The sequence below is a fragment of the Crocodylus siamensis genome, chromosome 15 (genome assembly GCF_052110815.1).
Source record: "Crocodylus siamensis isolate JL-2025a chromosome 15, ASM5211081v1, whole genome shotgun sequence".
Lineage (NCBI taxonomy): Eukaryota > Metazoa > Chordata > Crocodylia > Crocodylidae > Crocodylus > Crocodylus siamensis.
Window position 1 is genome coordinate 53,573,726 of NC_143409.1, and position 24,690 is coordinate 53,598,415.

At 51.9% G+C, this 24,690-nt stretch overlaps 1 protein-coding gene across 4 annotated transcripts; it reads left to right on the plus strand.

Annotated features, from left to right (window-relative positions):
- The first annotated feature begins 1,668 nt into the window (after positions 1–1,668).
- Positions 1,669–18,822, plus strand: LOC149852890 (uncharacterized). 4 transcript variants are annotated; one of them, XM_090028171.1, is made up of 6 exons: positions 1,669–12,133; positions 12,698–13,105; positions 13,429–13,521; positions 13,862–13,988; positions 14,600–14,716; positions 16,814–18,822. In XM_090028171.1, the coding sequence occupies exons 1-6, from the start codon at positions 12,101–12,103 to the stop codon at positions 18,016–18,018; spliced, it is 1,983 nt and encodes a 660-aa protein (XP_089884297.1). In that variant the 5' UTR covers positions 1,669–12,100; the 3' UTR covers positions 18,019–18,822. The 4 variants fall into 4 exon arrangements, with proteins under 4 accessions (XP_089884297.1, XP_089884298.1, XP_089884300.1 ...); XM_090028174.1 differs by having other exon boundaries at positions 12,123–12,144; positions 12,698–12,962; XM_090028173.1 differs by lacking the exon at positions 1,669–12,133 and adding an exon at positions 12,466–12,571 and having other exon boundaries at positions 12,698–12,962.
- The last annotated feature ends 5,868 nt before the right edge of the window (positions 18,823–24,690 follow it).

Consider the following 24,690-nt stretch of genomic DNA (forward strand, 5'->3'; position numbering starts at 1 on the left):
CCGCAGCATCGGGGACCCAGGCGGATGCTCCTCCTCTCAACAGAGTCAGTGAGCACCTGAGCTAAGATGCAGCAGGTCCCCAAAAAGCACATGGAAGCCTGTGCTGAAGCATGTGGCTCAGGTGGGCCTGGGAGACAGCTGCCCAAGGGGATGTGAAGGGGAAACAGGTGAAGAAGTCCAGTGAGGAGGCTTCCCAACACCATGTACCCAGTTGGTATGCCTGTGGGTTTGGGGTGCCCTGGGAGGAGGCCACTGAGAAAGGGGGCTTCACTCAGGGGAAGTGGAGGTCAGCACGAGATGGAGCCATAGCTGGCCTAGCACCAGGGAGGGAAGGTGGGTGAGTAAGGGGTGCACCAGGCACCGGTCCAACCCATGCCCAGGAAAGGGATCGCTCAGCACAAAGTCATCGTTGCCCCGCTTGGTTGCCTAATATGGGCAATTTAACGTACACGACCTGTTTAGTTGTGATTTGGACATAAAAGGCAGCAACAGAGTCCTTGCGGTTTCCATTCCTGCCAGACACCTCACAGAGAAGAAAAGACGTCACCACACCAAGAGGTCACCAGGGCTAATCACAAGACCTGAGCAGAAAGGGGTGAGCTGCAGGGAAGGAGGAGCCCCAGAACATGCTGTCATACCTGGACCCTCAGGGAACCACTGACCACCACCTCCAGGCAAGTGAAGGTTCACTCAGTGGAAACAAAAGGGTGTGGTGTTTTGTGGAGTGACCCAGAGGGGTGGGACTTGTCTGTGGCCCATCGGTCACTGCATTGGGCATGAGCCTGGCACAAAACCCTTCCCCCCTGCAATGAAAGTCTCTTTCATCAATTTGTCCTATCCCCTTTCTAACACTAGCTCAAGCCCAGGATGATTGCCGTGAGGCCTGGTGTTGGGAGTGGTATCGTAATCGAGAACCACGGAGGTGTTACCAGATTTGCCCATCACTTTGGGGTGTGCTCATTTATTAGGGATATGTTTCTAGGGTCCTGACAACTCTATCAATGTGCTGCTTGTGTACTGGTGTTTCTATATGGAGCTGTATCTCTCCCTGCTGCAAGTCCTCACCCCCAATGGAGCTTTCTTGCAGGACTCGGTTTCAATGGGGCTGGGCTCCTCCAGTCCCCAAATCAGTCATACACACAGACACAGATTAACGTGACACGCCTGACCCGGCCGGGTTGATCAGCACGGACAGGTTGACACCCTTATACGCCAGGAATCAGTTCATTAAGGTAACAATACACTGCAGTCAGACACAAGCACATGGGTAAGCAGAATCCCTCTGCATCTGGCTGGGTGTCCAGCTGACACCCTCGTGGGCCAGCATTCAGTTTATTAGGGTACGACTGAGCCGAACTGGGTCAATCAGCCAGTACAAGCTGATCCCCTTATGCGTCTCAAATGCAGCACATCCCAATCTTTAGCCTTTTGATAAGCAGACCACACAGTACTTCTGGGCTTCACAGGGATCTTTGGCTTAGGTAAAAGAAGCATCGCTGCAGAGCAAGTGGGGAAGGAAAAGTAGAGAAGGAAAAATATACCCAGTTACCACCAGTTTGATGATAAAAGTTATTTATTGCTAAGTATATGAAATATATAATGACACTAGTAGTAACAGACATGCAAAGGAAAAACAAATACAAACAATTACAGTATCACCCTGGTTTCACTAAGTATTTGGGAAAACGTAGCTCAAGCTTAACTAATACAGTTCGGGTTCAGAAATCTAGGCCTAGAGAGCAAAGAGAAAAGAGAGAGAGAGAGAGCGCGCTGGGATCTCACCAGTCCAAGGCACTCAGGTTGCAAATGCTGACAGGTAAAGTTCTCAACACAATCCTTGACGGGAGATGATCTGTTTCTTTCAGCGCTCGAAAAGAAAAGTGGGTGGTGTGAGAGAGGCTTCTCCTCTTGAAGCACACACACACATTTTGCTTTTTTTACAGATTTTTATACCCTCAGTTCAGCTTCTACAAAGCATTCTCAATAGTGTAAGTCATTGTCTTTTCTCTTGACAAGGGGTTATCTGGTTTGGAAATCTAAGGAAACAGATTGATACTCAGGAAAACATAAGGTTAGGGAGTAACCAGGCACTTAGGAGCCAGCTTGAAATTCCTATGGATAGCAGATATACTGCTGGGATATCTCTTGTGTCTTCAGAAACAATAGATAGCTTTCAGCATCAGGGCTTTGGATTTTTACGTGCTGTGAACAAGCCTCAGCTTAGCATGACTTTTCCAGATCTTACTATAGTCTTTTAACAGACTTAAGGCAAATATCAGAGTGTTCATAACCTTTTGTGGAGAGGACTTCCACCAGTCGTCCTGGGAAAAGTATGACAACACTTGTGGTCAGGGCTCCAATGGGCTGGACGCTGTGATGAAACCTTTACTATTGTTCAAACATTACCCGTACCCCCTCTGACTCGGTCTCTTTGCCACAGCATTCCCTAACCCGGCAACCGAGTTTTAGTCAATCAAGTTTAAAAAGGCCTCCCATAGTGGGATGGGGCAATGTCCGGCCCAAGATGCCTAGTAAACTTTACTTCTGCTTAGAGGTGTGTGGGGAGGGTGCGGGGGGAAAGTCCTTTGTAAATCCAGATTAGAACTGGTCTGATAAATGCTGAGCTGGGTGTGTGTAAATGTGGGTTGATTGCATTTGGAGCACCGATTCCCCATCATGCAGTACTCCCCTGCTTCTCTGATCCCAGAATTCACTGCAGTCTTTGCTTCAGACTTTATTCTCTCCATCTCCCATGTGAATGAATGGTCATCTGGCTCCATCTTGGATGCAAATGAGACCTAGGGCGGTTGTTTCACTCTTGTCACCCTGATCTGGGGGGCTTTAGGTGTGTCTCCCACTGCATCTTAAATCAGTATTGTTCAGGTAGAGGAGGGGAGGGGGGGATTCTTTGTAAGTCAGACAGGCTGTGTCCTGTGTTTGGGTTCCCCAAGAACATGGAGCTGAGAGGTAACAGAGGGGTGAGGACGCTGCAGCACTACAGACTCCCTGTGCAGGTGGCCTAGGCAGAGCAGGACACCTGATCCAGCCCATCCTGACTTCCCACTGCATCCAGAGCTTCCCACTGTGTCCCAGCATTAACAATGAGGCTGTCACAGTACGTCCTCTGTTAACCCTTTCCACGTTCTTGCAATTGTAGTTGAATGCCTTGAGGGCTGCCTGACATAAGTCAGGGCTGCCTCTCTCTGTTCTCCCAGGGAGCCGGGTAAAACTTCCAAAAAACACCCTTCATTTGTGTTTTTGCTGGTCTTTTCATTTTGAAAGGCTCGCGCACAGTATGAGTGACATTCAAGTAGGGCCATGATGTGCATGTTAAAGGTGCATGTTATAGTACCCTGGATACAGCATGCCCCACAATATAATACACACGTTATTCTTGAAAGTCAGAATGAAGAGAAAAAGATGTTGACTTGTGGTACCTAACTGGGGAGCAGCAGCAAGGAGCTGGAGCCTGCTCAGTGCTCTGCACCTGGTAGATCACATGAACGTTTGACTTTTGCCCCGTAATAGGCACAAACTGTAGTTTGAGGAAGTCCCAATTTAGTGGGGTGCTGCAACTCAAGGCCCAAAGCTTTGGCCCTGGCAGTTAGCCTTGCAGCTGCCATTCGCTCCTGGCAATCAGGCAGGCATTCATCCCTGGCCTGCGCTGGGGAGGGACACAAGTGAACTGTGTTCAAAGGTTACGTTTGAAAGGCTCTGGCTGGAATGGGAGAGGAGCTTGTGTTTTCTCTTCTGCTGAGTATCCTGCTCCAGTTCTGGCCTCTCTTCCTGCAGGCACCAACCCCCTAAGATCCTTTCCCAAAGTTTTGAGCGATGGGCAGTTTCAGTTTGCATGTCTGCTATACACTGGCTACTAACAGTGGCTACCAGAAAGCAGCTGCACAGAACTAGCCCACCCATGTCCTGTAAAAGGGTCCCCATTGTCCTGATATGGAAATTACAGGGGATTTCACTCATGCAGGCTTTTTATTCTGCTTTATTTTTCTCTCTCATAGGCAGAAACTTGTTTTCTCAAGGTATCCTCACAAAGATCACAACTCTGACATGATGGTGAGAGGCTTGTCTGCTATCCTTGACATTGTTACGAATTACACTCTTAAAGCCACATGCAGTTCGCTTTAGGCTGGGACAATGATCACGCAGAGCAGACACCCAGAATCAGATATACAGTCTTTATTTGCTGCAGTGAGGTGCCTCCGGAGAGGGACCCCGCCTACCAGTTATAATACTATTTTATACATTGTTAGTATGTCAGCTTTAGTTCATGATTAGCTTGTGCTCATAAGAATACCCAATCATCTATTAACTAAATTACTATTCTGTCCAATCAAGTGGTACTGTGCGCGTGAACACCCAAGTCTAACTCTCGTGACTGAGATGTTTTATGTGTTCTTGCCAAGTAGTCTGCTTGAAAAAATACAATCCTTGTACTGCTTTCAAGGTTCCTCTGTTGACGAGGATCCTCTGTTGACCAGATTCAATTAGTTTCATATCTCATCAGTAGCCCTTACACAGCACTATTCCTTTCACCTGTCTAATATGTGTTGTGTCCACTTCTATGTACTGAGGTTAAAGGTAAAAATAAATGGCCTTACTTCTATATTGTAAAATCCACACACAACAACATCAAGAGTGATGCCGTCTATGGCCCTGTACTTCTGCTAGGGTCACCCATCCTGGGAAAGTTGAGAGGAAATTTGGCAGGCTAATAATGCTCCAAAAGAAAAAGAAAAGTTCTTGATGGTGGAGCAAGCAGATGAAGCAGAATATTTCACGATGGTGGCAGAGTAGGTTGCAGCAGAACAGAAATCTTCAGTCCTTTTGGTTTTTCTGGCCACGGAATTCAGGTTTCCTTCCTGTGAAGTACTGTGTGGTTGCTGATGCACAGTGTCATCCCCATGGTAAAAGGAGACATGCATAGGCCTCTCGCTTTAATAGCAAGTCCCACAGTGATGGGTGGATGGCAATGGGGCAGACATGTGTGATTACCAGAAGCCCCTGGTCACGGACCTTCTCCAGTCACAGACCTGCACATATGGAGCCAATGACTGGATGATGATTATTTGTACTTTGAACTGAGACTGGTGTGCAATGAGGCAGCTGCAATTATGACTGAGCAGGCCTATTTTGGACCAGCTCTGCTTATCCTGTGTGCAGCAGACACTAGAAAAGGTCTGTGTCATGTCACCTGCCTGAATCTACCCAGGTCAAGTACTGAAGTCTGCAACCTGGACTATCCACACCCTGGTGCACAGCACTAACAGCGACCAACTGGCCTGAAGGACAGCACTTGTGTTCAGAGCTGCATGAATTTCTGAACAAGTGTTCAGAAAATGATCTATTCATCACAAATCAACTGAATGAAACAGTGAAACATATGACAGGTACTTGCAGATACACTCATGTTACTTGGAGGTCTCTTCTATCTCATACCGATTCTGCTCATTTTCAACATAAAAGGCTACATTAAGAGTCTACAAAGAACTGCTTCTATTCAATAAACTACCAATTGTAGAGGGAATTAATGACCCTCATAGACCAAGTCTTGTTGTCGAGAAGTTCCTTTTGGAGTTTGGAAAAACACCTGAATGATGAAAGCTTTGATCTCAAGGAAAATGGATCTAGTGATGCAAGACAATTGACATAATTCATAAATGTCTTATCATGGACCCCACATTTAAACTTCCTGGTTTTCTTTTAGTAAGGCAGATTTTAACTATGTTGAACAAGGTCCATAGTGGGCAACTACTGTAGGAGTGAATTTAGTTGGGCTTCTGGCTTCCCTGACTAGAAAAACAGACAGAGGCCAGAAGTGCTGATACTGCTTATTTCAGTTATATGTTTTGAGATAAAAAAAATTCCTTTAAAACAGACAAGTGAGTATTCCCCTTGCTGTATGAAATCCTCCCTGTGATCAGAGTGTAGCCCTCAATAAAGAAAGGCTGGCTGTGTCAGTTCTGATTCAACCAGAATGCAAAGTTTGATACCGCCCACAATTTGGTGCCGTGACTTGGATAGAGACGCCCAGAGTGATCAGTTGGGACACAGACATCTCTTCACTGAAGCCCTGGCGCCAAACCAAGGTAAGAGACCTTCTGAAATCTCTATTGGGGCTTTTCAGTGAGAGGCTGTCTCTGTGTCTTCCTGATTCACTGCTTGAGGCTCACCCTATCCAAACTTTTTCTGCCAGAGCTGCCAGACCCACTGTATAAGTAGTAACTGTGGGTAGAAAAAGTTAAGGTGAAAGTCTCTGTGTTGCTATTGTCAATGAAAGTATTTCCCTGTGTAAACTGAGTTCAATTCTGTAAAGAACTGGAGGTCTCTCTGAGGCCAGGAGTGGAAACCTTGTGCAGCCGCCCGAGGACACTGGACTTGTTGCGTGTGCTCTTCGAAAGCAAGGGTGCAAGGTGGAAACTCTTAGAGTGTGAGTGTTTTCCATGATAAGCGTTGACCAAGGCTCAGACTAAAGAAATGCTCTTGAACCTCGTGCCTCAACGCAGAAATTCCCCTGTGTGAACTGAGAGTATGAACTGAGAAGTATGAGCCACTGACCAGGTCTGGGACTAAGGTTGGGTTCAGCCGCCCCAAGGCTGTCCGGAAGGGCAGTTTTGAACGCAAGGGGGCTCAACTGGAACCTCGTGACCCCGTGGACAGGTTTACCCCTTTCCCACCCTCATATTGAGCCATGTCTAACCGTGAGTAACTGCATTGTATGCTGTTATTGCAGTGGAGTCTTGCCTTTGGACGTTAGCCACAGCATCTCCGTGCCGCTAGCAAATCTCACAACCTGACCGGACACCCTCAATAAGCCATTCCTGTATGAAAGACCTGTGTGAACTGAGTTTAAAGATATGGGGAGCGGAGAGTCTAACAGACATACCGGCTCTGCCAAAAGGGACTCCGGCATTGTACATGTACACACACTATGGGCATAAAAGTTGGAAGTTTCTAAACAAATGGAATTGGTATACCAGAGATGATTTTAGCTGGCAGTTTCCCCTGGAGGGAACATTTGATTTAAGTAAAATTGTTCAACTCCACAGAGACCTTGAGTTAAGAGGTGGTAATATACCACAGACTCAGTGAGACACATTTTTTGATTGGTATGAAGAAGCTTTCCAAAGACATCAAGAATCTCAAGTTTGGAGACTTACGGACTCCCAAGAAAAACTGAAATCTCAGATAAAGGAATTAAAGCAGAAAAGTGCACCAAAAGGGGACCCCCATCAATAGTACCATCAGCACCAACACAACTTGATCCACAAACAACTGAGAATGAATCTGCAGAAGATAGAATTGATTCTCTTAATGTGCCACTCCCATATCAGTCCCAAGCGCAATCCGAACCTGAAGAAGTCCAAAGTAACCAAATAGGCTCTTCCAGCACGATTAGCCCACCTCACCAAAAAACTATCACTCAACAACTGTCGCCTGCCCCCAGGGCATGCCCACATCCACCGGAGGCATGGCATCTGTCTCCTGAAATCTCGAACCCCTCCTCTTGTTTAAGGTCTGGTACCCAGTATGGTCCAGCCCCTTCTTTAAAATCGAAAAAGGCTCAGCTTATGCCTTTCCGCCAACTTCCAGGGCAAGGTCCAAATGGGGAAACTACAATCACAGTCCCTGTTCCCTGGACCCCAGGAGGTCTCCTAAACTTTGTTAAACAATTTCTCAACATCAGGGAGGAACCCCAGAAATTTAGAGATGAATTGGAAACGTCAATCCATTGTTATGATCCAACATGGGCAGATTTGAACCAATTAATGAGCAGTGTTCTGCCCTCTGAGGTCCACAACCGCCTCATCGCACAGGCTACTTGGCCTACTCAAGACCCTGGAATAGGAGATCGCTTAGCAGATGCCTGAAGATGCCTCCTTGCGGCTGTGCTTAAAGTTTGCCCCAGGAAAACTGACTGGGCCAAAATACATAACTGTAAATAAAATAAAGGTGAATCCCCAGCAGACTACATGGACCGCTTGAAACTAGTATTTGAAAGACATTCTGGTATTGAAAATGCAGCTGAAACTGCCCCAGAAGCAGTTGCTTCCGCTTTTGTCCACCGACTTCTTTCTAAAGTCCAGGAACAGTAGTGCTCAGTTGCTGTAGGTTGGCAGACTAAGCCACTTGCAGAACTAGTCACCATTGCAAATCATTGTACAATCTGCCAGGAAAAGAAAAAGGAACCCACGGAAACTAAGTTAATGTCATTACGATTACAGACTTTAGGCCAGGACAGAAGCCGAGGTTTCCATCAAGGACAGTTCAGAGGCAGGGGATGTGGTCGTGGGATGGGATGAGGAGGATTTCAGTCCCAAAATAATGACAGATGTCATTATTGTGGCCAACCAGGACACTGGAAGGCTCAATGTCTTCACTGGCCTGACCAGCCGGGGATGATGTTTAACCCGCCACCACCTCCTCTCACTCAATTCTCTGTCCCCAATCAGGGAGCTTCCTGTTAGGCCAGCCTGAGGAATAGTAACATCATCACAGCCCCGCGTCTCCCACGTAATCAAGATGATCCCTTGTTTCCTGCGTGATAAATGGCATCTCTACAAAATGTTTAGTAGACACCGGTGCAAGCTGCTCTACTCTCTGAGCTGAAGAATTTTCCACAACTCCCCGCTCCTCTGCTGTTGTAGACGCTGTAGGAATTTCACATCAAATAGTTCCTCATCCTGTTTCCCAACCATGACATGTTTCTCTTGGTCCTGTTTCTGATCAACATGCCTTTCTCCTTAGTCCTTGTTCTCCTGTTAATTTATTAGGCAGAGATTTGCTTTGTAAACTGGGCTGTACTATCTATTGCTCTCCTAATGGTGTTTATTTAGATGTCCCCTGTAATAATGAGATAGCAGTACTTGCCGCTTTAGCTAGCTCACCTCCTGAACCTGAGTTCCCTGATCTTTCTGTGTTGCAAGAAGAAATCATAAAACCTGTCCCTCCGTTTCTCTGGTCCCAGCATGCTAATGAAGAAAGACAAATCCATACTGCCCAGCCTGTAAAAATTAGATTAAACCCAGCTAAGCCTTTACCCAAAGTTGCTCAATACCCTTTACGTCCAGAAGCTGAAGAAGGGATATGCCCTGTTATAACTGCCCTTTAAAGTAAGGTATCATTGTCCCGACTAAGAGCCCTTGTAATACACCTATTCTTCCTGTAAAAAAACCTGGAAATAATACCTATCGCTTTGTACAAGACCTTCTATCCAGCTACTATCTTGGCCTGTATTATTCCTAATGCTTGTTATTTTACTGTTGTTGACTTGTGTTCTGTATCTGTCTCTATCCCTATACACCCTGATAGCCAGTTTCTCTTTTCATTTACCTGTCAAGGACTTCAGTATACCTGGATGCGATTGCCCCAGGGCTATACTGAATCCCCTTCTCTTTTTTCTCAAATTCTGAAGAAAGATCTAGATGACATAATATTTAAAGAAAATTCTGTGCTTGTGCAACATGTTGATGATTTGCTCTTGGCATCTACCTCCCTTGAAGCCTGTAAAACGAATTCTTTAATTCTCCTCACCTCTCTTGCTCTAAAAGGCCATAAAGCATCTAAAGACAAGCTACAGCTTTGTCTTCCTCGTGTCCACTATTTAGGTCATGATATTTCTGCTGGAGAATGACTGCTTTCCTCTTCCAGAATAGAAGCTATTCTTAAAATCCCTAGACGAACTACTGTGTCCCAAATGCATACATTCCTTGGCATGGCTGGCTACTGCCACCAGTGGATACTTGGCTATGCCTCTATAGTCAAGCCGTTGCAAAATCTGACTCTCGTTAATACCTCTGAGCCTTTACCCTGGACTTCAGAAATCGAAGCTGCTTTTGCCTCTATTAAACAAGCTCTGTCGCAAGCTCCTGCCTTAGGTCTTCCCAATTATACTAAACCTTTTGTCATGAAAAGGACGGATTTGCACTTGTAGTACTTACTCAGACACATGGAGATGAGCACTGTCCCATTACTTATTATAGCTCTGCTTTTGACCCTGTTGCAGCTGCATTTCCCCCATGTCTCCATGCTGCAGCCGTCGTCACTGTTGAACTTTCCTCCACCCTTGTATTAGGTTCTCCCCTTACTGTTGCTGTCCCACATGCTGTAGCAGCCCTTTTACTACAAACAACAACCCAACACCTTTCAAATGCTAGATTAACTAAGTATGAAATCTTGCTTCTCTCTGCTAGAAATGTCACTCTAACTAGGTGCCCTGTCTTAAACCCTGCTTCCCTGTTACCCACCCCTTCAGATGGTGAACCCCATGATTGCATTTTTGTTACTGCTTGCCTATCAATGCCACATACAGATCTAAAGGACAACCCCTTGCAAAACCCAGATCTAGTATTCTGCATTGATGAATCGTGTCAAAGAATCTCAAAAGATTCCCTTGTTGCAGGATATGCAGTATGTTCCCAATATGATGTTATAGAAAGCCATCACTTACCTAATGTGTATTCAGTTCAAGTTGCCAAGCTTGTGGCCCTCACCAGGGCTTGCACCCTAGCTTCTGGTGCCTCTGTTAATATTTATACTGATTCTCACTATGCTTTTGGTATTGTATACGATTACGGTCAACTTTAGAAACAAAGAGGCTTCCTCACTTCGGGAGGTGCCAAGATTAGTAATGGTCCATACATAAATGCCTTGTTGAATGCTTTACAATTACCTTCTGCTGTTGCTATTATTAAATGCCAAGCTCACCAGAAACCTGATGATGATGTTACACGTGGGAATGCTCTGGCAGACTCTGCTGCCAAAGCTGCGGCTATTTCCACTCCTCAGGCTACGCCTGTGTTTTTGTCTATTCCGACTGACCAGTCTCCATTGGCAAGTCTTCACGACGTTGCCCTCCTCCAAGATCAGGCTCCAGAACCAGAGAAACGCGCATGGAGACTGGCTGGGTGTTTGTTACACCCTGACCATTTGTGGCGCTCCACGGACGGCCGCCTGGTGGCCCCAGTGGTCCTTCTTCCTTATCTTCCTCGCATACACCACGGCATGGCACGTGAGCAAAGGGGGGATGATAGAAGCTGTTTAGCTTAATTGGTTTTCTCCAACTTTTCCATCTGTGGCTCAACAGTACTGCCACACCGGTCCTATTTGTCAAGCCCATAATGTGAGAAAGCCTGTAAAAACAAAAAAGGCAGCACCCTCCCCCACCTTGGGGACCATTTGTAAATTTACAATTAGATTTTTTTCAAATGCAGAAATGTTGTTCTTATGAATATGTTCTTGTATGCATGTTTTCTGGATGGGTAGAAGCCTACCCATGTGCAAAAGCTGACACCGTCACTGTAAGCAAAAAGTTGCTCAGAGCTTTTATTCCAAGGTTTGGTATTCCTTTATCCCTAAACTCTGAGAGAGGAACTCATTTTACAGATAATGAAAGAAGTCTGCAAAGCCCTGCAGATCCAACAGACCTTCCATTGCCCTACCACCCACAAGCCGCTGATCCTGGCTCTTGCCTCCGCTTTGCCCGTTGGCTCCGGCCCGCTCGCACCCTGCCCCAGCGACCACCCAAGCCCTGCGCGAGGCGGCCTGACCCCGTTTCCAGGCCGGGAGCAGGGCTGGGGGCGGCTCGGCGGTGCAGGAGACCCCCTAGGTGCGGCGTGGGGACCAGGACAAGTGCGGGGGGCCCCTGCGGAGCTGGTGTCTGTCACCAGTCTGAACTGGGTCTTCACTAGCTTTCGGGCACAAACCTGCCCCCAACACGGGCGAGCAGCCGGTGCAAGGCCTCTTCCTGGGAACGGGGCTGGGGCGCTCAGCCGGGACCAGGGGGAGGAGGGGCCGCGGGTCTGGGGCGCGGGCGGGGGGCGGGCAGGGTCTCTAGGAGACGGGGGGTGGGGGCGCACTGTCCCGGTGCCGCGGTCACGTGAGACGGGGGGAGGAGCGGAGCCGCAGGCAGAGGGTCCCTGCGCCCTCCTTGCTCCTCTCCCGTCTCCGGCTTCTTCTTTCCACCCCTGCAGTCCATCCCCTCCCCCTTCCTAATCTCCGCCTCGGCCCGCCCTCGCCCGCCCTCACCCGACCAGCAGACTCGCTCCCGCCCCGCCCCGCCCGCGGCGCCTCGCCGAGTGACGTCACCATGCAAATGACCAGGGCGGGGGAGATTCCTCAGGTGGGAGCGGGGTGAGAGCCTGGGGCAGGGACCTGGGCCCGCGGGCTGTGGGGGAGGGGGCGGCGCGGCTCGGACCAGGCCTCTGCCCCACCGCGATACCCCCCTCCTTGCAGCAACTCACCTCCGGCAACCGGGTGGGGCGGGGTCACGTGCGCAAACCTGCTGGGGCGGAGCACTCAGTGCGCAGGCGCTGGGGGGGGGGGGGGGGCGTCCTCAGGTGGGACCAGGGGGCGGGGCTGCGAGTGCGGAGTGAGGGGCACGGACGGGGGCGGGGTCAGGAGTGCGGGCCCGGCCGGGCTGGGGGGGCGGGGAGTGAGGGGCACCGCCAGGCTGCGGGGGGAGGGGCTGGGGGTCGGCAGTGAGGGGCATTGGGCTCCCCCGGGCCGGGGGCGCAGGGGGGACCTGGGCCCGAGGAGGACGTGGGGGCTGGGGCAGCAGGTGGGGCAGGAGGTGTGGGGGCCCCCCCCGCTGCGCGGGGGCTGCAGGGAGCAGGGCTGGGCAGAGCCTGGGCCTGGTGCAGGGTCGGTGGTGGGTGTCTGAGCCGCGCTGCCTCCTTCCCTACAGGCCCCAAGAGGCGCCGGGAGCGGAGCGGAGCCCCCGGCGGGGCTGAGGCCTCTCCCGGCGGCGCTGGAGCCCCTGGCACCCGCGGGCCTCCCCTGCCAGCCTGGCACGGCCCCGGGGCGCTGGAGGAGCAGCCCCCGGACAGCGGCCCGGGCAGGGCGAGTCCCTCGCGTGGCCCAGGCCGGGATCGGGGCGCGTCACCCGGCAGGACGTGGAGCAGGGGCGCGAGCCGGAGCCGGGCCAGCGCCGGGAGATGCGGGGGCAGGAGGTGAAGCAGCCCGTGCAGCCCCACTGTGCCCACGGGGCCCCCACAGCCCCCACCGCTGGCACCGGGGCACGAGCTCCCCACGCCGGCGACCTGGAGCCGGCACATCCAGGGCTGCGCTGCCGGGAGCCGAGGGCCTGCAGCAGGTCTGCATCCGCCTGCGGGAGCGCTGCCAAGGCCGCGGCCAGGAGCGGGCGGTGGAGCTGGCGGTGCTGGCGTTGGCCCTGGCCGTCCTGCCCCGGGAGATGCGGAGCTGGGCGTCGGGGCGCGGGGTGGAAACCTGGGGCAAGGCGGAGACCCTGGCTGAGGGGGTTTGGCTGGGGCAGGTGGAGGATGAGGAGCTCCACATGGGAGCGTTTCACCCTGACCGTGGATGCTGCCAGCCCCGTCTCCATGTGCCTGGGGGATGTCTCCTGCCACCCTGTCTCCCAGTCCCAGCTCCCTGGTGATATGTGCCTCTTGTCCCCAGGTCATGGTGAGTGTGAAGGTCGAGAAGGTGGCCTCAGACTGGATGCAGCCGCCTGGGGCACTGCAGCAGCCTGGCGATCCCTGGCCGGAGGAGGCACGGACCCAAACTGTGGATGTGCCTCTGGAGGAGGCAGCACAGCGGGACAGCCCAGGGCATCTTGACTCAAGGATTTTGACTTGATTGGGCTGATTTGGCTTAGAACACAAAATTTTTAAAAAAAAAAAACAAGAACTGGGTCAGGACATACATGTTTACTCCTATGTCCATGACTCCACCCACATCCCCTGTCGGTGCAGGAAGGGGAATTTTGCACCCCTGGGTGTCTTGGCCCAGCCTGTAGAGCGGTGTCATGCAGAGGGATTCTGGAGAGGGCGCCGGGGGCTGGAGGCAGCTGGACCAGGAGACACTGATGGAGTAACGCTTGTGCCTGCAGCTCCAGGAGGCCTTTGAGGCCGTGGCTGTGCATTTCACGCGGGAGGAGTGGGAGCTGCTGGAAGAGGCACAGAAGGGGCTTTACCGGGACCAGATGCTGAGGAACTGGCGAGCCCTCGTTTCCCTGGGTAAAGCTTTTCTGGCTTCTCCCTGCAGCCATGTCAGCGCTGACACTTACTGTCTCCCCCTCCTTTTCAGCACTCTCGTCCTCATGGAGTTTTCCCTGGAGTTGAAATCCGTGTCCTCCCCACAGCTCCTTGCGTGATTACTGGCATGTCCCGCTTCATTTGATCTGGCCTCCTTCACCTGAGTCTTCCCTGTCCTTGTAACTCCTGGTGCTTCCATATCCAGCCATGTCTTGATGAAAGTATCTCCCTTTCCCTTCTAGGCACGCTTGTGTCAGCATCTCTTCATTCTGGTTCTTTTTTAAATAGTGAAATCTTCATCTTTATACTCTTTAGCACATCACACGTCACTGCATCTCCACCCCATCGCTGTCAGTCTCACACCTATTTTATACCTCCAACTGGTGGATATAGTACTTTGTTTCCTATGACCATCCCCCCAGCACCCTAGTGACAAGGGCCATCATCTCTTGCATCCTAAATGTCCACCCTCCCTTGTCCTTCAAGGCCCCAGTAGACTCCTTGAGTTCATTGGATCCATTTCCCAAATCCCAGTTGGTTATTTAGCCTCCAGTACCCAGTCATGAATGCTTTTTAACCACTGCCCTGAACAGGATATTGTGATCCCGCACCTGACTTAATCTGCCGCATTGTGCGAGGCCAGGAGGAGCTCTGGGTCTGTGATGATGAGGACTGTGGGGACATCTCAAAGTCAGAAAACCTGCTGCCTGGTAAGTTGTGGCTGCCTCCTGCCCCAACTCACCTCTCACGAATGCACCATGGCCACAGTGACAAGGGCCCTTGGACCCGCAGACCTGCCCAGCGCTGCCCTTCCAGGTTCCTGACCTCAAGTAGCTTATGTAGTCGTGTGTCCAGGGAGGTGTTGTTTCCACATGCTGAACCTCCAAGCTGTGGAGATGAGCAGCCTTTCCTTTCTTCTAGACATGCACTGACACATCAGTGCGATATCAGATTGATACCAATATAAAGAAAACGTGCTGTATCATATATCAGCCCGATTTGGGCTCATAATTTGGCTGATAAATACCCTAACACATTGTAGTGGAATGGGTGTTGAGGAGGCACAAATCAGTGTCCCTTGTGGTGATGGAAGGGGTGGGATCTGTGTGGAGCTGCAGCTGTGGCTGGAGCTGGTGCTGAGATGGGCTGAGGGGTTGAATTCGGAGTGGTGCTGGGAGGATGCAGCCACCCAAGATTTCAACAGGGCTCCGTTGCCAGTGCAGCAGCTGCAGCCACCCAGTACAGCTAGGAACGGAGCACTAGCTCCAAACTGAGCCCCACCAAGAAAAGCACAACGCAGCCCTGGCTGCAGCTTGAGCCGGAGCTGCAGCCCCACTGCCTCCTGGGACACACACCCCTGCTCCCCACGCTTCTGGGGTGCAACCTGCTGCGGGAGCTGTAACTCTGTCCTCCACACCCCTTCCCCCGAGTTGGGCAGTGCCTGCCCCTGCCCTCTCCCTCGCTGCGGGGTGCATTTATCTGCGCTGCCCCCCAGCCCCTGCATTCACCTTCCCTTCCCTCTCCCCTTCCACCAAAATGGACTGACAAACTGGTCTTAAATTACCATCTATATTTAGCAATGCAAGTGTTGATTCTTCAGCCTAAGGTAGCCATAGCTCTATAGCTCCCTTTCCTAAGGCATAATGGGATTTGCAGTTCCCTGTGGAAATTGCATGGTGGGGCAAAGCTCTGTGCAGCCATTATTGTAGCACAAGTGAGAGACCTGGGGCTCTGCTTGATGCCTCCTGATCAAGTTGTCCTGGGACTGAGGACGTGCTGAATCCTGGTGTCGGGCTGCATTGCACAGCTGCATGGGGTGGTGGGAATTGCAAGCTTTTATGGTGCAGGGGGAAGTGGATCCTCCACAGTTTGTGCTTTTGTGTTTTGTCTCTGGGTCATGAATGTCACAGAGCTCAGGACTCAGCAGGGAGTGCACATGCAGATTCATGCCCAGGCCTTTGTTGTCCCAGGGCAGATTCTCGTGACGTGCAGGCCACCTGGGCCTCATCAGTAGCGGAAAGCCATGTAGACCCGTTTCCATCTCCAGACCTTCACCTGGAAGAAGGAAGGAGGCACAGCCCTGTTCCTTCCAGGAAAGAGACCCCCAGCTCAAAGTCCTCCGCTCCCAGAGCAGGTTTTGGAGGCAGGAGGGAAGAACCACATGGGCTTTTTGTACCTTAGAGAAGCATCTGGTGTAGTGTAAAGCCATTCTCCCCATACCCCCCTGACTTCTGGGGAGCCCCAGAAATTGATGGTGAGGCTGTCCATCCTGGTCCCAGATGTTGCTCTCAGGACTGCCAGAGATTACGGGCAAGCACTGGAGAGCAGTCCCACCAATGCACTTTGCCTCAGAGCATGTTGACCCAGCCAGGTGGAGGGCTCAGCATCATCTCCCCCTGGACCTGCTAGTGCTGTGGGACAGAGCAGCCCTTAGAGAGACTCCTTCATCCTTTTTGCTGATTCTGCCTCTAGTCCCTTGGGCCCCTTAGAGGAGGAAGCTGTTCAGGTCCTGTTCTAACACGTGTCCCTCATGGGTTTTCTCCTAGCAGAGCCTGGGAGGATGGGGCTTACAGCTGGGCCAGAAACCCTAAGCATCTGGCTCTGACCTCCACTGATCAGGGAACGTTAGCCTGGTACATGGACATGCCCCTCCCTCACCCCCAGCACTTGTGGTTTGGCAGGAAGACCTTGTTCTCTTCTGAAAACTTAAGTGCCAAGGTGCAGTCATGCTCTCAGGCCCATTGCAGCCGTAATTGGCCTGTGGCAGCCAGCCAGGGAGTAAGCTGGAGTTTCTCGTCCCCATGCAGGAGGCGCCTGGCTCCTGAGCAGAGGTGACGAGCATTGTTTGCAAGAAGGGCCTGCAAACTTGGAGGCACCCTGGACTTCCCCTGGGGGTTTAGTTGAGATGGAGTCCCTGAGACCTGAGGAAAACCAATGGCTCGAGAGCCTGGGGAGGCCCCAAAAGCTGAGGGAGAACATAGCAGTGAAGCAGGAGCCATCTTCCCTTGGGCATGAGAGTGGAGAAAGGAGAGAGTCCAGAGAGAGCCCTGGGCACAGGGGAGGATTTGTGGAGCTGAAGAGCTGTAAAGTAAAGTTCCACCAGAAAGAGACCCTGCGTCTGAACCAAGACAGTGTGGAGGGCCTGAGAGGGAAAAAGGATGTGCCTGCCAGGCCCAGGGGCAAAGCCTACCGCTGCCCTGAATGCCAGAAAATCTTTAACTGCCCCTCACACCGGGCTCTGCCACCTGGGTGCCCTGAGTGTGGGAAGAACTTCACCTGCTCCTCCAACCTGGCTGTGCACCAGCACATCCATACCGGGGAGAAGCCATATCTGTGCTCGGTGTGCGGGAAGAGCTTCAACCGTTCCTGCCATCTGATGCGACACCAGCGCATCCATACTGGGGAGAAGCCGTATCAGTGCCATGAATGTGGGAAGACCTTCAACCGTTCCTGCCATCTGATGCAACACCAGCGCATCCATACCAAGGAGAAGCCATATCAGTGCCATGAATGTGGGAAGAGCTTCAACCGTTCCTGCCATCTGATGCAACACCAGCGCATCCATACCAAGGAGAAGCCATATCAGTGCCCTGAATGTGGGAAGAGATTCAAGAGTTCATCCTACCTGGCCCAGTACCAGCGTATCCACACGGGGGTGAAGCCACATCACTGCTCTGTGTGTGGGAAGAGCTTCAGCCGTTCCTCCTATCTGGCACGACACCAACCTAGCCACACAGGGGAGAAACCACATCAGTGCTCTGTGTGTGGGAAGAGCTTCAGCCGTTCCTCCTATCTGGCCATCCATCAGCGCATCCACACAGGGGAGAAACCATATCACTGCTCTGTGTGTGGGAAGGGCTTCACCCAGGCCTCCCATTTGGTGCAACACCAGCGTATCCACACAGAACAAGCCACACGAGTGCTCTGTGTGCAAGAAGAACGTCACCAGTTCATCCTACCTGGCCCAGTAGCAGTGTACCCACACACGGGAGAAGTACTGCTGTGCATGTAAGAACTTCTCTCAGTCGTTCAGCCTAGCCACACACCAGCATATGCACACAAGGGAGTAACTACAGCAGTGCCCTGAGTGTAGAAAGACCTTCGCTGTTTCATCCCACCTGGCCCAGCACAAATGCATCCAGAGGGGAGAAGCCACATCTGTCCTCTGTGTAGGAAGAGCTTCTCCAGTTCCTCCAACCTGGACATCCCCCGGAGTATCCACACAGAGGAAAGCCACAGGAGTGCTTTGTGTGTTGGAAAAGCTTCACCCATTCCTCTTGTCTGGTTCGGTATCAGCGGATCTGTATGGAGGAGAAGACATATCAGTGCTCTGACTGGGATGAGGTTCGCTCACTCCTTCAGCCTGGCTGGGCACAAGCGTATGCACACAGATGAGAAGCTACATCCGTGCTTCACCCAGTCCTCCCACATGGCCTTACGTTAGTAGACCCATACAGCAAAGAAGCCACATCATTTTCCTGAATGTGGGAAGAGCTTCACCAAGTCCTCCAGCCTGGCCACTCCCCAGCACATCCACACAGAGGAGAAGGCACATCAGTGCTTGGAGTGTGGGAAAGAGATTCAACCAATCCTCCGGGCACCCATGCATCCACACGGGAGAAACGACATGAGTCCTCTGTGTGTGAGGATAGCTTCCACGACTACTGCCCCTCACCAAACACGAGTGCATCTGCACCCCAAAGCATCCATAATTCTGCTAGAAGTGTGGGGAAAGCTCGCTGGTGCTTACCTACCCACTTTAGAGATAAGGGTGTGGGGGCGTTTATCAAAAAATAAAAGCAACTGAAGAAAAAAACCCCTCAATTCTGCTTGTTTTGTACGTGTGGCCACTGTACAGTTTTTGCACGATTCACTTGTTCATTGCCTGACATAATTGTGAGAGTCATCTGCTTATTTTGTGTAAATTATTTTGCACTGTGGTGATGCTACATTTATTATGCTATTAACGAGTTCATTGTGTGATCACTGTTTGGCACATGTGGCCAAGCTACAGTTATTGGACGATTCATCTGTTCATTGCGTTGTGATTCCTTTGCATGTGTAGCCATGCTACATGAGTCACGTGTTCATTGCATGACAATTACTTTGCACATGTGGCCAGTCTACGTTAACTGCACAGTTCACCCATTCATTATGTGATGATTGCTCTGTACATGTGTCCGGACTACATTTATTAGCAATTCACCAGTGAGTCGTGTAATAGACCTAATGGGTAACAGGTGCCTGGAACCCGTGTTCCACTGATCTCAGTGTTTTAGCTCACTTGGTTCTCGGGGCATCCAGTGGTGTGGAGCCTTCTGTGCTTGTGCAACCTAGCATGACCAAAATTTCTACGCATGTATGTGTGTGTCCCTGCTTGCTGGCACCAGAGCTGTGAGCATGTGTCCATGTGCATGGAGGGCCTCACATCCCTGAATTGTGGTGGGGAAACAGGCACTAGAGCTTTGGCCCTGTCCCCCTGCAGTTTGGGGGGGGGGGTAGGGGGTCTCCTTTGGGGGTGAGGGGTGTTTGACTCGCACTTTCCTCTCTCCACCGGGCCAGGGGGCAGCAGGGGCACCATGATCCCTGCTCTCTGGTACTGGGTATGGTGACCTTTGCCTCCACCACACCTGTCCCCATCTGCTGCCGGTGCCAGGGCCAGCTGCCAGGTGAGAGCAGAACCCGGGTGTCCAGGGTCGCTGCCTTCCCCTCCCCAAAGACTGGGGGAACCCCTATGCCCCAGTGTGTGGGGAGGAATCTTCCTTTCCCTCCCAAGCTTCTGGGGTGTGGGACCCCTCTGCTCCTCCCTTAGCCTGCTCCCCACAAGAGGGTCTGGCCACTGCACTGTGTCTGTGTAGGGGTCCCCATGTGGCACTGTGTTGTGCCAGAGGGGGCAGCCACCTGTGTGCCCCTGGACCGCCGGCACTGCACAGTGATTGCTGATATGTGGTACGCAAAGGAGATGCTTCCGTACAAGATGGGGCTGTGCATCTTGGGAGGACATGTGGCCCACAGCTTGGACAACGTCACCCTCAGGCATGGGATCTATATGATGAAGAGCATGGTGCAGCAGCTCTGTGGGCACTATGAGATCAGGTGCTCTCTAAATGTCACTCTCCTGCCTTACATTACTCTGGTGCTGCCTGGTAAGGAGTCTCCAGCAAGGGTTGATATCAGGGTACAGTGGGGCAGACACACACCTCCTTTTATCCATGCTCCCGCCAAGGGTGGGAAAAACAGGAACATTTCTATCCAGGCAGCCATGAGGGAGCCCATCTTTGGTTCCTGCTAATCTGTCCATCCTCAGGGGTGGATGCTCCCTCCTTCCAGTAGTCTTGATCTTCCACTAATCAACCCACCCTTCTACAGTTGTGCTGCCCATCAGTCACAGGTCTTGATGTCCCACCCGTCAAACCATCCTTCTGCTGCTGTCAGCCCTGCCTGGTCACATAGCTCCTCTTTTGCAGCCCTGCAGACTGTGACTCTAGCTAAAAACCTGCAGTTGGGGGTAGTTCTGCAAACTCAGGGGAACGCTTGACTGAGTGCTCAAGAAGGTTCCTGAAGGTGCGGTAAAGATGCTGAGGAAGGCAATATCTTGTGTTTATTCATCTGACTTAGATTGTCATTTAATTGTAATGACTATGGGACTAACAACACAATAGCTTTGGGGTGTCTGGGCTCTTTTTACCTTATTTCCTATGTTTTTCTTTTTAAAAAACCCAACTCTGTGTGTGTGTGTATTCTAGCAAATTGTTGCTACGATTATATATCTAAAATCTAGTACATATTCCATTGGTTATATTTGTTTTGCTTCCATCTACAAGTGAATACTATAGCGCCAGGCCCCTGATATATTACCAGAGTGTCTATTTTCCCTTTAACTGGAGAATATTATGTATTGTTTCCTTGCAATGGGGGGGAAGGGAACCTGGCAGGGTCCCAGGCAGGCTTGGGGGAGTGGGTAAAACCTGAAGGGCAGCAGGAATTCACCTGCCCCTACCCTGCCCCCCAAGCACTGCAGAGAGAGCTGACATTCCAGGATGGAGGGTCACCACAGAGACCCCTAAAAGTCCCACCCAGCGTCCCATGCACACTGTGGGGAGTGGTTAAAACAATGCGCCCCCCCCTCCCCTGCGAGAAGAGCTCATACTGAGTGAGGAGGGGAAATAATCCCCCCAAGAGACCTCCCAGAAGCCCCTCAGACCCTGGGCAGCATGTGGATAGGGTGGGTGCTGCCACCTGTATCTGCTCCAGCAGCATGGCCTGTGCCACTGCCATTGCTCCCAGGCCCGGGGCTGGGGTCCAGCTGGCACCCTTCCTGCTCATGTCCTGAGCCGCAGCGCGAGGCTGGGGTCAGTGCTAAGAAAATCCCATGCTCCGTCCACCCCAGCATTGCAGTGATCACGAGCCATGCCTGATACCTCAAAGTATGTAGAAAAAAGATTTAAAGTCATCTCTATGACCTAATCCTTGAATCTTTCTGAATTGATTTGGAGGGTTCTGATTTGATTCGGAGAGATTAAAGGGTTCTCTGATTTGATTCAGATTTGGAGTTTTGGCCACCAAATTGGACTGAATCTTGGCTGAATCAAATCAGAGACCGAAGTGTCTCACAGTCGTAGTATATATGTGTGTTTGTGTGTATGCATATATACCTGCATGATGCGAGTATTAAATTTACACTCAAGTTGGCAAAAGTCACCATATTTACTGCTCAGTATGGGCAAGCAAGTGTAGACACGTGCCCGTACTGTGCAGTAATTGCGGTTATTACACAGTAAATGTGCACACACAGGCACACGGGCACAAACACAGACATGAATAGCTATGCACATTCACACAGGTGCACACAGACACAGATGTCCACACACACACATAGACACACACAGGCATACAAGGAGTCAGACACACAGATGAGCACATACAGGCTCACGTGCGAACACACACAGGCATACAGAGGCACACAGACAAACACAAAGAAGCAGATGCAAGTGCACACAGACACATTCCAGGTATCCAGACATCTGCTGAGTGAGTAGGTGTGTGTGGGGGGCAGGCTATTTAATTTTTCTCTGTCCCGGGCGGGGGTGGGGTTCAGTTTTCATACAGACAAACCCACACACACAAACACTGAACCCAGGCATCCAGGCAAAACAGACAGGGAGCCCAGGCCTCTGGGTCACCCCCATCCACAGGATGTCTATGCTTCAGGCGGTGTTCTTGGCTGGGAGTGGGGAGCTCCCAGGGGGGCAGCTGCCCCATAATAGGAGCAGAGAGCAGTGCATGGTACCCCCATTGGACTGACACCCCCTGTCCATCACATTGTGACACAGGGGAGAGAAGGGGAGGAAGGGGGTCCTCGCAGCAAAGTTTATTGAGCTCAGATGCATCACAGGCCAAGGGCAGGGGGGGTAGGTAGCACAGGGGCAAATAGGGCAGGGAGCAGAAAGCAGAGCAGTGGATGGAGCTGGGAGCACAGGGCAGCCGGTATCAAGTGTAGGTGCAAGTACATTAAATTCCCCCCTGCCTCCATGTGTGTCTTTGTGCAGCTGTTTCTGGAGTCACCAGGTGCCTCAGCGCGGCATTGCCTTGCCCGGACAGCATTCCCTGCTGCCCCTGGCCCAGACCCTCCCACCTCTGTCTGTAGCCCAGACAGCAGCAACACCTGGAGCTCTGGGACATTTCTGGGTGAGTCTGTCCACCCCTGACCTGCCCCGTTCCCCGGGCTCGTATTCAGACTAGAATACATACATTTTTAAGGAGTACCCAACACTTAGGAGCCAGCTTGAAATTCTTATAGATAACAGATATGCTGGATGGGATACCTCATTGTTTTTTCAGAAACAATAGATAACTTGTAGCAGTATGGGCAAGCAAGTGTAGACACATGCCTGTACTGTGCAGTATCATGCACTGAGGGGGCTATCTGCCGCCCCGACCCCTTAGCCCGGGAAGTCTGCTGCTTCCCGGGGGCCCGCATCCGAAACATTGCGGAGAGGATCCCACAGCTCCTCCAGCCCACAGACCACTACCCCATGCTCCTTATTCACGTGGGCACCAATGACATGGCTCGGAGCACCCCCAGCCAGGTCATGAGGCACTACAGGAATTTCGGAGCGGGGCTTAGGGGTCTGGGAGCTCAGGTGGTGCTTTCGTTGATCCTCCCAGTCTCGGGCTACGGGCTGAGGAGGGAGAGGAGGATCCACGCGGTGAACCAAAGACTGCGGCGCTGGTGTTATCGGGAAGGCTTTGGCTTCCATGACCACAGCCCGCTCTTTGGTGAGAGAGGCAGCGAGTTGCTGGGAAGAGATGGCCTCCACCTCTCTCCCCTGGGGAGGAGGCTCTTCTCAGCCAGGCTGGCTGACCTGCTCCACTGGGCTTTCAACTAAGCCCGCTGGGGGATGGGGGGACTACTGCCCCTGCTGGCCTGCAGAGCGACCTTTGCAAACCCAGCGGACCAAGGCACTTAAGGGAGCCCACCCCTGCCCCAGCCCTGGCACAATCTGTGGGCAAGGCAAGAGCCCCCAAGGGCACACTTGCCTGCCTGTACACTAATGCCAGGAGCCTGGGCAACAAGCAGGACGAGCTCGTCCTCCTGCTCAGTGCAAAGAAATATGATGTCATTGGGATAACGGAGACTTGGTGGGACTCCACCCATGACTGGACCACGGGGATAGAGGGCTATACCCTGTACAGGGGGGATCGTGTTGGCAAAAGGGGCGGGGGCGTAGCTCTCTATGTGAAGGAAAGCTACATGTCCCTGCAAGCTGATGTTGGCGACCGGCATGGACAGCTAGAGACCCTCTGGGTAAAAATTCGTGGGGAATACAGCACAGGGGACACAACGGTGGGAGTCTACTACAGACCTCCCACTCAAAGTCCTGAGCTTGACCAGGAGTTCGCCCGGGAACTGACTGAGGCCGCTTGCTCCAGGACCTTGGTTGTCACGGGTGACTTCAATTACCTGGACATCTCGTGGGAAGATCACTCAGCAAAATCCGAGCGGTCGCAAAGCTTTCTCTCGTGCGTGGATGACCTTTACCTGACTCAAGAAGTCTATGGGCCAACGAGAGGCAAAGCGCTGCTTGACCTGGTACTGGCTATGGGGGACGACCTAATCGGCAACCTAGTGATCGATGGGAAGCTGGGTGACAGCGACCACGAGCTGATCACTTTCACCATCCGCCGTAAAGCTGGCAAGTCAGTCAGCAACACAGAAGTCCTTGACTTCAGAAAAGCCGACTTTGACAAGCTCAAGAGGCTTGTCGGTCAGGCCCTCAGGGACCATGACCCCAGGGAGATGGGAGTTCGAGAAAAGTGGTTGCTTCTCAAGGAAGCGATCCTCAATGCACAAGCTAAATCTATTCCAACACGGAGGAAAGGCAGCAAGAAGGCACAGCAGCCCCCCTGGCTCTCCAGGGACCTAGCGGACCTCCTGCAGCTAAAAAGGAAAGCCTACAAAGGATGGAGGATGGGATTCACCTCCAACGAGGATTACTCCGCACTGGTCCGGTCCTGCAGGGAGCAAACCAGGAAAGCCAAGGCTGCACCTGAACTCCAACTAGCTTCAGGCATCAAGGACAACAAAAAGTCCTTTTTCAGATATGTGGGGAGCCGGAGGAAAAGCAAGGGCAACGCTGGACCCCTGCTAAACCAGATGGGGCAACTGACAACTGATGCCCAG